Raw genomic sequence first — 12809 nt, 5'->3', positions numbered from 1 at the left:
AGATTGCACAAGAAACAAACGTCGACATCCCCGCGTGTTATGGCGGCGACACTGTCACGTGACTGCCGCGCCACCCGCCAAAATTTAAAACGTCCTATTCGAAGCATTGAATTAATTTTGCTACCTGTACACATTTTTCAAAAACTGATATATACAATTACGAAATAATAAATGTTTGGAATTTAATAAATGAAAATAAGGTATAAATAAGAAATACATAAAGAAAATAATATGACAGTGGCTTTCAACGTAGTAAGATAAAAATTCAAACTACTTTCCCTGTTATCAGTGTCAATGTTATCACGTGTCTTCATTGTTCTCAAATTCCAAACAAAAAACGTTTAACATGCACTTCATTATCCTAAAGTGACTTTATTTGAAATAAAATATCATCCCCATATTATGTAACAAAATAAATATTTTACATTTATACAATACAAATGAAGGTTTCAAATTAACGTTTGGAAGGATTGCATAAATTCCTCATTTCTTCATCGCATAATGGTTTAGCTAAAATATCAGATACTAACCGACTGCCCCAAGAGGCCTTCCCCTCAGTCTCTCGGCCTCAATGTAATGAGCCTTGAGCCAAAGAGCTTGCAGTTTCTGATGATTGTGCGGACTGAACGTGTGGCTCTCAAGGATCCTGTACAGTTCCTTAAAATGTCCCCGATGAAAGGCGACGATCGCCTTGGCTTTCAGGACGCTCTCGTGTCGGTGCAACCTAGTGCACGCCGGTAGGGACCACAGGAACCTGCCGAGTCTCTCCACGGAGCCAGCCTGCTGGAGAACCTGGACAGACGACACCATCGCCTTGAAGACGATAGACAGGGGGGGCACACTGTTAGTCGGCAGAACTCATCCCGATCTCCTCTTATTCTAGTGTATCTTGTATGTTTCTCAATCGTTATAAGTAATCATTTTTCTCCCTTTCTTCAAATCTATCTTTTGTTCCGCGAAAAGGGTACCATTTTACTTCCAATCGCTTCAAGGCACCAAAAATTACCAACATATTTCCTATATTTTAACAATATTCAACGAACGAAAAGTATTTTATAAATATCTTTGGACACTTTGAGTGCAAGAAAAATTAATATCTTTCAAGTGGAATCAATATGGCGTCGGAAAACGACGCATATGTGCCTCATTATTAAATTTTTATAGACATATGATGTTAGCAATATTATTTATAATATTATTGTAATATTGTTAATATTATTATAACTCTTTAATTGTACCAATGATCCCTGAACATTATTACATTTTAAGAAATATTTTACTGGAAGTAATGACGACATTCGTCGAGTACCATCAAAAAGTATAGGAATCAGGAAAAAAATCTTTGATGCCCTTAAACGAAGTTTAGCCATAACAATTATTCTGCTTCGCTCGTTAGAAAGATAATGCTTGCGATACAGCGGTGTGCCCTTTTCACGAGCTCGGTAGCTAATTTCGATGCGAGACTCGTAACACTTAATAACATAGAAAAGGAAAAAGGTAACGTTAAAGTCCCATTACGGCGGATAAGGATCGAGAGAAACAACGTGATACACTGTGTGACGCGATCGATTGGCTCGGTTACATCGAAATTACCGAAAACGAGCCTCCATTACGGTGCTACGAGTCTCGTGCACCTGCCATGGTTTTACTTCTTCATTCGCGTCGTCGGGTGCCACCTAGTTTCCGCTCGCGACAGTTCTGACGAACGATTAATCACCAGACGCGAGAAATACCGTCGTATAATGGATTAATAAAACGCGTCGAAAAGCCGGGAGAGAAATGGACGACAGAAACCGTGAGATTACGTTTTAATCACCGAGCTGTACGGAAACTTTCCGATTGGCTCTAGCCGACAAATCAAACCGACGTCTCGAGCGAATTCGAAAGCAAGAAAATTCATTAGGAATATCCGTCTTTTCACAAGATTTAGTAATATACAAAATGGTAGCACGAAACGACCAGCACCCGACGAACGGTGAACGTATCCATTATCCTTATTCTTTTATCTCGTCGGCCCATTAGGGCGGTTCACTTCGGATGATACAAGACAACTAGCGCCCACGTCTCACGGGATAATCACGAATCAAAATGGCGGTCGATAAAAAGTCACGCGTAATCGTGCTTCTCTTTTACGTTTCACTTGAGCCTTTCTTCGGATGTCGGGGGCCCGAAATAACGGACCTAAGTGACCGTCCATCCGAAGAAGGGTTTAGGGTAGGTTAATAATGGCGAACGTCAAGCAAGGAAGAATGCTTTTACCCGAAAACTGATAGTTTGAATTATACCAAGACGCGACCGTAAACACTCGTACTAAGCCTCTTTATTATGACGCGAAGGTAATTACCCGTTAAACGATTCCATTCTAAGCCGACGGCAGGCTCGTTTATCGAAAGGGTGAAACGTTGTCGTAAATTAAACGGGAATATCCATGTGACGTGGGCAAGGAGTTAAACGTCTAGCCGTACGCAGAACGTACATATGGGAAATATGTACAAATAACGAACGTTCCTCGCGCATCTTTACAAAACGTCTCTTTTTCTCTAACTTATAGTTAATCTTCCTTAAATAGACCCAGTTACGGGTCTCCGTGGGTTAAAAAAGTTAGTGAAAAATAATTTACACATTGTTCACGAGACTGGTTTGCCTTCCTGTTATAATATTCTCTCTTAAGTCTGACAAACGAGGTGTAGGTACCGAATAAAATTATGTACACCGGGACAGTTAAGAAACGAAATTCCGACGCGCGCACGTGTTCGATGCGAGAGGAGCGTAAATGTCGCGCACGAAACAATTTACGATTGCACTAAAATCGCACGAACTCCATTAGGTGCGTGACATGCAAGTGAATCTTGGCGCTAGGTGCTGTACAATGTTATACGCCCGATTATCCTTGGGGAAATTACGGAATTATAGGGCCAGTTTCATCACCCTCACTGCGAGTTGCATAAATTAGAATAACGGGTCCTGTTCGAGTATCTGGTGAATATCGGTAGCCAAGGATATCCGTATTTTCTCCTTAATTCTAATTATAAATTTAACCCTTTCCCTGCCAGCATGCTACTGTTAGTAGGGAAAATTGGGAAATTTGAATAAGTGACCACAGTCACTGTCAATCAACGAAAGTGTTAAGATAATAAAATGTAAATGTAGAAGTTAATATTATTATTCAGATTTGTACATGAAAAAATAAAGTATCTTGTACCCTTCCGTCGGACGATGTACAACACCCGTACGCCTCGGACTAATGAAAGATTTCACTGAAAAACTGAAATTCAACAACCAAAACCTAATGACCTTGTCTTACCTCGCAAACACAGGCGACTTGTTCCTGGGTAAATCCAAAGCTCGGTAGTTGTCCATTGCTACCGCTACCGCCGCCGGCGGAACTAGCAGGACTATCTTGCGGGCTATAACTGGTCGGTCCTGTTCCAGGACCATAGGTACTCGCTTCGACGGGTCCCGCCGAGTGTCCCGTGAGAGGTGTCGGTGTCCCCTGCGGGCTGTAATCACCGGTCGAGCCCAAAACATCCGTACCACCAGAAGAAGGTCCCATCGCACCTCCGTTTCCGGTGGTTCCTCCGTAGGCCATCATGGCATCATCTCCGGGGCCCACGGCGACCCCTTGCACACCGTTCCCTCCTCCACCCTCCACCGTGGACCACTTTTCTTCTTTGCACCTCGTTTCACTCACTATTTCTTTACAACGCGGTCGAATATTCGTTTACGGTTAAGATTCCTTGAAAGGAACCCGCGCACACCCGACGGAAGAGATCTGATTCCTTTGAGGATCGTTCCGACGGCAAATATTTAGCTACGGAAGAGCCACTGGCGGGGATGGTCTCATCGATGATCTTCATCACTTTTTAATGATCATTTACGACGTTCTTTTATGTACAGTTATCTGCGTAACATCTTCCGGTATGTTTATAACTGATCTTTTAGGTTAAACTTAGGGTTCTTATTACCGGGGAGAATCTCTCTTCTAAATGAAACGTTCGATTGGGATGAAAGCAAAGAGTTAAAAAGTATTTGGTAACACAAGAACAACGAGACTCTCGCGATGGTGTAAACGCGTCAGAATATGCAGGAAGAAGATATTTTTAGGCTACCACTGGTAGAGAGTTGCTGCAAGCTCTCGGCTGCCCGACGAACTCTACTGGGATGTTTCTCGTGTTACGAGACGGAAGGAAGGGATATACCCCCGTGAAATAATAAAATCTCGTTCCAGGTGCGGTTATTCTCTAATCTGCTTTCAAGTTGATACGCCAGCAGCCGGTGGACCCGATTGCTTCACACACTACACACTCTCTCTCTATCTCTCTTGTCCAGTATACAGCGATTATCTTGCGTTACTACCTCCGACTAGATCCGATTATGGCAAGTTTCTCTTAGAGCGCCAGGTGCGCCCTCCTTCAAGATTATATTCTCCCTCTTTTCCCTTCGACTCGCGTCTTTTCTATCTCCTCGTGGCAGGTTGCAACGTGAAATCCACGGGCTCGTGTTTCCGCGGGCCGTGGTAGGTGTGTATTTATAGGCGCTTAGTATACTCGCGTACGAACGCGCACCGGCTATTATTAGGAGCGTGTTAAATAGTCCGTTTTCTCTGTCTTTCTCTCTCGTTTCTTCTTTTCGAGGAAAATCAACCGAGAACACTTCTTCGTTTCAACTGTCGTCGACTCTGAGGACCGTTGAAAGCACGCGACACACGATACACTTGAACGTCATGAATCCACTGTTTAAACACCAACGCGGTTGAAACACGCCACTCGTTCCGATTCTACTTAAAGATCACACACGACAATACGACGTATTTACTCGTTACATTGAACAGTTCGTCGATGAATCGCGAAATGTCAATTTTACACTCCCTCTCTCTTTCGTGACCGGACGAAAGAGAGACGTTCTCCTACGCACGCACCAGAAGGAACTGCCGCTCCGGCGTGTTTCAAGATCGAGCCACTCCGTCATGCGCAGCTAAGCGCCGATTGGCCGAGGCGTGGCTCGGCTGACAGCTAACCAACGCGCCACCCGATTGGCTGCTGGGCATGGCCACGACCACCATCCTGCCTCCCTATTGGTCGAACCTTACGCGGCAATAAATAAGCCTCATTACACCTCGACTTCTACACGTTTCCTTTTCTAATGTGAACGTAAGCGAAGAGATGCACAACCAAATCGGACGAATCCATCCTGAGACAGACGCAGTTCTTTCCCGTTGCTCGTTAAATTCTAGAATTGGCTAGCTATTTAACGATTCTCTATGAATATCTCGCACGACGGTACAGAAACGTGAAATACGTCAGCGCATTGCAAATCGTGTTTGACAAATTTCACGTAAGAATAAGCTGATGCGTTTACGACAATTTAACGATCGATCGATCGAACCCCTAACCTCCAATTTCAAAATATCGATTGTACGTCATTAAATTTGTTCGATATCGAAAGATTTACATTGGAATAAATTAGATCCTACTTATTTCATTTCTTCCTTCTTTTCTCGAATAAAATGATTGTCATTCTAAGCTCAAATCATATGCATAGAATTCAAACGTAACAGAAGTGCTTTGCTATGAAACTTTATCCAACTTCTGTTATTAAGGTACTTTTTATCCCGTTGTTTCGTGAAGGTGTTCATAAATATGCAACTACTATAAATCCATTTTTCATCATGCTAAACATAATTCACTTGTAGTATACAAATAGACAATCGTTTTTCATATACAAAATACACGAATTGAAATGTGATATTATTACTGTCTAGTAACAGCATTTCACTAAGCATATTTTCAAAAAGAATGAACAATCATTGTTGTACAAGTAATTCGATATGGTTAAAAGCATAAGTCACATAACCTCACAAAGTTGCAAATGAAATACTAATGTTGCGGTATAACGGAAATGTGTTAACTTCTAAACACATTTGTTCTGTATTATGAGGATTTTTGACAGTCTGTCGGCAGTTACTTCTGAAGAGGATCGTATGGGAAGTGGGACAAAGGACATCTTGTTTTCTCAGACCGCAAGGACTTTTGGAAAAACAAGGCTATGCTCCCTAAAATAATGTCTGCTTACCAGATTTTCCGACGCGTTGGTACTTACTTGGTAGTAGTATCCAGACGAGACGAGAACATCGCGTCGTTTGTTTTGCACAAACCGTTTTCCATTTTTCGTGATTGATGTGGGACGTTCCTTCAGCGTTGCACGTGCACAGCGTAAAACCCTTCCTGTTCTTGTTTCGTCACTTCCGCGGGTCGGAGCCACTTTTGACGGTTAACAAAATATAATAATAACTATCCGTCGTGTCACCAGAGGCCGCCAGATCTTCCTAGAAAAAAATTCACGGATTAGTAACTTCCTAGACACGTACCACATTGGAACCTAAAAATAAATGACGTTACTTTTAGCATTTTATTTATGTAATATAAGTTATACGGAGTTTTATATTTTTTTGTAAAATTGAATTTTTAATAAAGCTATAATATTAGATTAAATCTATGTTGGCGTTATAATAAAATTTTATATTATCATTTCCCAATGATTATAAAATACTTGAAAGACGAGATTTCTATCTGAATATGAATCATTCCGACAAAATTGACACATTTTCACCGGTTGTATGCAGTTCTCTTCGGTAGGGTGCCACCCGTGGCGTCACCATTCATTCTGGACACACGGTCGAGGCGGTTTGTGGTCCAGGAAGAAGTCGTTGACATCGTAATGTGACGTCTAGGTGGTCTCCGTGCTCTTTTTAAGCAGCCGTGAAATCAACCGTTCGATCTTCTCGATGACAACTTGCTTAAAAATATATGTACGCTTTTAGGACTGGATAAGAATAACTATCGCGTCGCGTGCCTTCAGCTAACAATAATCATCCGTTCCAAGAATAATCCAAATTTTGAAAAAACATAATGAATCTATGTATATAAATCAAGACGTTTTAAGAATACCATTTTACATGTAAATTTCTAAATTTTCCTGTAACTCGATCAATTTTAAATCATCAGAATATTCGAACGCGACATCGTTGAAGACGAGCAGTTTCCAGCAGTGCAAACACGAATTTCCTGCTCGTCTCGCGGGACTCGCCGGAAGACGAAAGAAACTCGGCACAAAGCGCGTTCGCATTGACATCGATTCCTTTTGTCGTGGAAGGCAAAGAGTGCGGAGACACGCGTAGCGGGAAACGTAGGACGACGGCAAAGGAAGGACGACATGGTTGCGCAACAATGCGAAAACGCAAGAGAGCATCCGACGAAAAGCTCGTATCACGTTCCCATAAGTGGCGGAGCGCGGGGATTCCCGCAGAGACGTCCTCACCGCTTTTCTCTCCTCGCTCCCTTCCCCGACCCATCGTCGGTACCTGCCTCTGTCTCTCTTATCCGTTCGAAACTAGCGCGTTCACAACGTGTGCACAACGTAATAAAAAGGGCATAGAGGCGCCAGGTATACGCGCGTACGAGAAATTCCATGGTGACGGCACCCCGGGTATCCCGTGGCGAGACCTGAATAACCCATAATTGCACCTCCTGCTACCCTCCATTCACGTGCACGCCTCTGTCGTGCCTCGTTCCTCGCACAAAGACGTCTGCTAACTGCTCACCAGAGGACTCGATTCATCGGGACGAACTTTGGCCCCGGGATTGTTTGAACCACGAATATCGTCCGGTTAGCTGGGCTGTATCGGTAGAAGCGACGATAGCGACGTGCTGCTCGAAGACAGATCCAAGGTTCCGTTTGGGGATGAACCAGAAAACTCAGGCAAATGTCAACCGTGACGAGCGAGCCCACTAACGTAACGTACTTATTGAACGATGAATTTTAAGTAAATATCTTAACACTAGATTGCCGGACTCACATAGATCAAAATAGGTATTGTACATATGAATTTTTGGAACTAAGGAGTGGGGAGAGAAAGGAATTAGTATTTGTTAACATATGTTTTAAAAAAAATTATTTAAGTTTTTCTACTTGAATTGACTCGCTCCGGCAATCTAGTGTTAACGAGGATGAGAGTGATGATATAAAGTGCCCAATCGTGGAGGGTGCCGTTTACCTGCAAAATGAAACTTTGTATTAATTATATAAAATAATGAATGATGATTATTAATAGAAATTAGTTCATTAGTCAATTCGTTTGTAACACTCTGTAGATTTATTTTTCATAGATTAAAAGAACAGATTTGTATCTTGTTCACAAGTATAAAAAGTTATTACAATATACGTACCAGGTTTTCAACAGAATTAATTCTACTCACACGCAATAACATTTATTTTGCAGAATTTCAAAACTCTAATCAGAATCATTCAAATAATTGTGTGCTTTTTGTTCTAAGAATGATCATTGTTGAACCAGGAGAGGAACCAGCTGGATTTGGGAGAATTCCCTTCATTAAAACGATCTTCCTGATTCTCATTTTCTACTGGTATCGGTTCCGTTGCAATATCATCGTCATCGTGGTAGGTCCAAAATTTTCTCTCTCCGGGAGATTCTGATTTTTCTAACTGAATATCCTCGAAGCTACTTCTCATCATAGAGTAGTTTCTCTCCGGTAAAATACCGAATGGTTTATGCTCCGGCATCGAAACAACGTTTCCCATGGTGTTGCTGATCAAACAATTGAACGGTACGCCGATGCAGGACATTTTCTTCGATGGATCCTTTTCACCCTTCTTCGTTTGTCTCTGTTTACATGGACTCACGACGCGTTCCAAACCTTTGGGCACCTTTGCCTCCTTCTTCTTATCCTTGTCCTTTTTGTTGCTTTTGATGTACTTCTTGCACTCTTCCATCTCTTTCTTTTCTCGTTCTATCCGGTCCTCCATAGACTCATCCTGGGAGGCAGCACTTTTCCTTTCTGTTATAACAAATTACAAGTTATTTACAATATATCAAGCTATAAAATAAATAAAAAAAAATAAAATGAATTTGAAATCACCTTTGCAAATTTTCTCTCTCTGCTTAGCACAATAGTCGTCAGATTTGCTGGAAGTTTTGCGAGAATCCTGCTGCTTCTTCGGGGTTATTATACATTTGCTTTTAGTTTTCTTCGTTCGCTTACATATGCTATCATCGTCAGCCTTTTTCGCTATCTTACATTTGCTCTCAGTCTTTTTCGCTCGCTTACATATGCTATCATCGTCAGTCTTTTTCACTATCTTACATTTGCTCTCAGTCTTTTTCGCTCGCTTACATATGCTATCATCGTCAGTCTTTTTCGCTATCTTACATTTGCTCTCAGTCCTTTTCGGTGGCTTACATTTGCTCTCAGTCTTTTTCGCTGGTTTACATTTGCTCTCAGTCTTTTTCACTGGCTTACATTTGCTCTCAGTCCTTTTCGCTGGCTTACATATGCTCTCAGTCTTTTTCACTGGCTTACATTTGCTCTCAGTCTTTTTCGCTGGCTTACATATGCTCTCAGTCTTTTTCACTGGCTTACATATGCTCTCACTCCTCTGAGCTGTTTTACACTTACTTTCAGTCTTCCTCGCTGGTTTACACTTGCTTTCAGTTTTCTTAGGTGCTTTACACTTGACGTCATCGCTGGAAGCTGGCTTATCACATTTGCTTTCAGATTTGGAAGATTTGCAAGAGGGCGGTTTCTTTCCATAAAATCGACCCTTGGCTGGATCAAACATCGTCTGATTCGATTCACCGTTTCCTTTCATGCTGATTAACGAAAAGGCAAAAGCTGGCAGGGAAGAGAATCGTTTTATATTCTGCGAAGACAGCCGCCGTCCTGTGAACGCTGAGTACGTATAGTTCCTTCGTCCGGTGCATTTCGCGGGTCTTTTGGAACAGTTTTGATCACTGCACCTTTCTCGTTTGCAGGAATTTCTTCTTCTTGGTTTCGTACAGATCTCGCGACCCTCGTTTTCTTTATTCTGCGAGCAATCTCTTCTTTCTTGCCTTTTACAGGATCTGTTTCTGTTTTGGGAACAACTTCGCTCTCGCTTGCAACTTTGCTGCCTTTTGCAACTTGGCTCTCGCTTTTTACTTCGTTCCCGCTTGCAACTTCGTTCTCGCTTGCAACTTCGTTCTCGCTTGCAACTTCGTTCTCGCTTGCAACTTGGTCTCCTCCTAAATATTTATGAATAAAAAATAGAATCATTATAAAGATAAACTTAACAAGATGAGTGGCACAGTAGAAAAGGCCATATGTAGTCAGACACACATTTTCAAATGTAAGATTTAATATCCTGCATTGTTAATTCAAAATTTTCCTCCTTTTTAATTATACTAATTATTTGATCAGAAAATTTCAGATGAAAGTGTTCAATTTCTAATATACCTTTCTCCGCTACAGGATCTCTCCCTTTCACAACTTCTCTCCCTCTTGGATTCCCTCCTCCTCCTCGGTTTCGTACAAATTTCCCTTCCTCCATCTTTTTTTACTTCCTTGTCCATTGGCAAGCATGTAGGATCCGTCTTTTGCGATTTAGTCCGCTTTGGTTTCTTACTGTGCCCTTTGCTATCCTTCGGGCACTTATTTTCAAAATTACAGCCACTTGGTAACTGCAGCGCTGGACAACAGAAACGTTTGCAGACCTTCTTCTCTTTCTTCTCTTTTCTTTGCTTGCCACATTTGTTCTGACGAGGTTTCGTGCATATCATTTTACCTGCGCCACCTTCATCACGGTCACCACATTTCTTCGGCGTCATATTAGCGCTAGAAGTTGAGATATTGGACGTCGAATTCTTGTTAGCTGGATTTCCAGATGCATTCTCAGGTACTTTCTTCTGCAAACAGGAAGCGTTCGAAGAAGATCTCTTCGCAGGAAAGGGATGATACGAAGACGGTGGTTTCCGAGAACCTCCACCGGAACCTCCTGCCATGGATGACCCACCGAGCCCAGAGGAACCTATCTCCTGACTCTGAGAATCATTCTGAGACATAGTCTGCAATTCTGCTTGCTTTGCTGCTGCCTGCAGTCTGGCCTGTGTTGCAGCACATGGCGATGTTGTTACAGGCTGCTTCTCATAGGGATTTGTTATCTTCATGGAGCTACTTTTTGGTGGAGCACCTAGGATTGACTCGTAAGTAGGCTTACTATCAAACTTAGATGATAAACTGGACTTGGGTAGTTTAGTATATTTCCATGGACGTGGGGCAAAGTAGGTGGACGCTGATGGTTTTGGTGTCTCCATCGTATGAGGTATCATCTCTTTTTTCAATTCATTTTCTGGCATTCTTGAAGATATTTGTTCAGAATGATCACCCTCTTTCGCATTAGCCTTTACATGATCAACTTTAGTGGGTTTAGATTCCTCCATGGAGGACCATTCAGACTGTGCATTCTCAGGCACTTCACCATGGGCCAAAAATGATTCCTGAGGAGTAGACTTATGACTTTCAGAAGCTTGTTGCTGGTAAGATTCTTGAGAAGGAGCTGAGGCTGGTTTATCGACACGAGGTGGTTTTCTAGCATCCTCCATAAGGTGTTCGTCTGTCTTTGCTTCCATTCCAGGTGGCAGGGGTTTGGAGATCTTTTTGGGTGGATGAGAAGAATACTGTACCGATGGTTGTAACAGTTTCAATTTCGAAATTGGTACAAATTGATCCTCCTTTTTGGGTATAGAAGTTGCTAGCAATCTTTGCATGGTCTTAGTTGGTGTTTGACTGGAAACAGCATTCAGGGTAGTGTTAGATTCTGGTTGTGTCACTTTCTTTTCAACCCGTACATCATTCTGTTTGTTCTCAATTGCTTTGGTCGTTAGACATAGGGTATTTTCATTTATAGTATCCTTCTTTTTTGCCTTTGGTTCGTTTCTCGATAGAATATCCAGATCGTAGCAGTTTCCACCAGGTACGAACCCAAAATCACTAGATTGTTCATGGCGAAGGGTTTTATAACCTTTCAATTTCCATTTCATCGTTCTGGGCACGGGATTTCCATCCAACAGGGAGACCAGGTTGTCAGGTTGACTGAGGGGCCTTGGTATTCTTGAACGCTTCACGTTATCCGACTTTTCATCGAATTGGTAAACGTGTATCTTTGGATTTAAGTTAGGGGTCATGGAGCTACCTGCTGAAAAGCTTGCACGGTTTTTTGATACGCTTTCGAAATCGTTGGAAAGCAAGGAGGAGGAGACGATTTCCTTCGAGGAGGGACATTTTTTGAAGTCTCGACAGGTCGCATCTTCTTTTAGGGAGAACTCGAAGAGGTTCCAGAAGCGACGCGAGGGTGCATTCGTATGAAGCTAGAATTATAGAAATGGATGAACGATGGTAAAGAAATTGAAAAATTTACGACCTTTAGGATTAAATTGTAAGATTTTAAAATGGAAAATTCGGAAAATACTTTGATTATTTTTAAAAAATCAAGATTCCATCAAAAATGTTTGTAGATTAGATTAAATAAAATAATATTTGATGATTGAAGAATACCTGAACACCCTTAGAAGGTAAAATATGAGAGAAATCCTGCAAAACCAATGTCCTGATCCCGTTCATTGTGTCTTGTTCAAATTTTGTCGCTCAACGCTTCAAGGATATGCCAAAAATTTTTAAAGATGATTACTTAAAATTTTGAACGTGTAATCATGAAAAAAATGGAATTTATACGCGAGCCAGAGTCATTCGAAAATTCTCCAGCATCGCGGCATTTTGAAATACTGACAAGACATTTAAATAACAACGGGAGATCGGACGATCAACGGTTACCAAAACATTCGACAAACGATTATCGATTTGAAATGAGAAGTGAAGTGAATTAATAATTCACTTCGTTCAATAGTTGTCACTTTATATTCGATCGCCTTAATATGCATGTATCTTTAATTATAATATTAATAAATGATACTCGTTGGT

At 41.6% G+C, this 12809-nt stretch overlaps 2 protein-coding genes across 5 annotated transcripts in view; both read right to left on the bottom strand.

Annotated features, from left to right (window-relative positions):
* Positions 1-7075, bottom strand: part of LOC114878485 (homeobox protein six1a) — a 30589-nt gene extending 23514 nt beyond the window's left edge. The window contains exons 1-4 of one of the 4 annotated variants that reach the window (XM_029192349.2): positions 6610-7075; positions 6100-6325; positions 3305-5084; positions 531-813 (exon numbers count right to left, since the gene is read on the bottom strand). In XM_029192349.2, the coding sequence (XP_029048182.1) occupies positions 531-813; positions 3305-3592 (571 nt within the window). In that variant the 5' untranslated portion in view covers positions 3593-5084; positions 6100-6325; positions 6610-7075. Of the gene's footprint in view, positions 1-530; positions 814-3304; positions 5138-6099; positions 6326-6609 lie in introns of those variants that run through there. The other 3 variants (XM_029192346.2, XM_029192348.2, XM_029192347.2) reach the window with 3 other exon arrangements.
* Positions 7076-8231: 1156 nt separating this feature from the next.
* Positions 8232-12452, bottom strand: LOC114878498 (axoneme-associated protein mst101(2)-like). The gene is made up of 4 exons (XM_046288962.1): positions 12387-12452; positions 10290-12199; positions 8937-10078; positions 8232-8855 (listed from the first exon to the last, which is right to left on the bottom strand). Exons 1-4 carry the CDS (start codon positions 12450-12452, stop codon positions 8329-8331), a joined length of 3645 nt encoding a protein of 1214 aa, XP_046144918.1. The 3' UTR covers positions 8232-8328.
* Positions 12453-12809: the final 357 nt, after the last annotated feature.

Source organism: Osmia bicornis, chromosome 15 (assembly GCF_907164935.1).
Source record: "Osmia bicornis bicornis chromosome 15, iOsmBic2.1, whole genome shotgun sequence".
NCBI classification, from domain to species: domain Eukaryota; kingdom Metazoa; phylum Arthropoda; class Insecta; order Hymenoptera; family Megachilidae; genus Osmia; species Osmia bicornis.
This window is presented reverse-complemented; position numbering and strand designations above follow the sequence as displayed.

What these genes read in the sequence shown, in the direction of transcription:
- LOC114878498 (XM_046288962.1), bottom strand. Translation starts at nt 12,452, where the DNA reads ATGAACGGGATCAGGACATTGGTTTTGCAGGATTTCTCTCATATTTTA. An exon ending in AGATCCTGTAGCGGAGAAAG is followed by an intron (nt 10,079 to 10,289) that starts GTATATTAGAAA and finishes ATAAATATTTAG; the next exon opens with GAGGAGACCAAGTTGCAAGC. An exon ending in GAGAGAGAAAATTTGCAAAG is followed by an intron (nt 8,856 to 8,936) that starts GTGATTTCAAAT and finishes TTGTTATAACAG; the next exon opens with AAAGGAAAAGTGCTGCCTCC.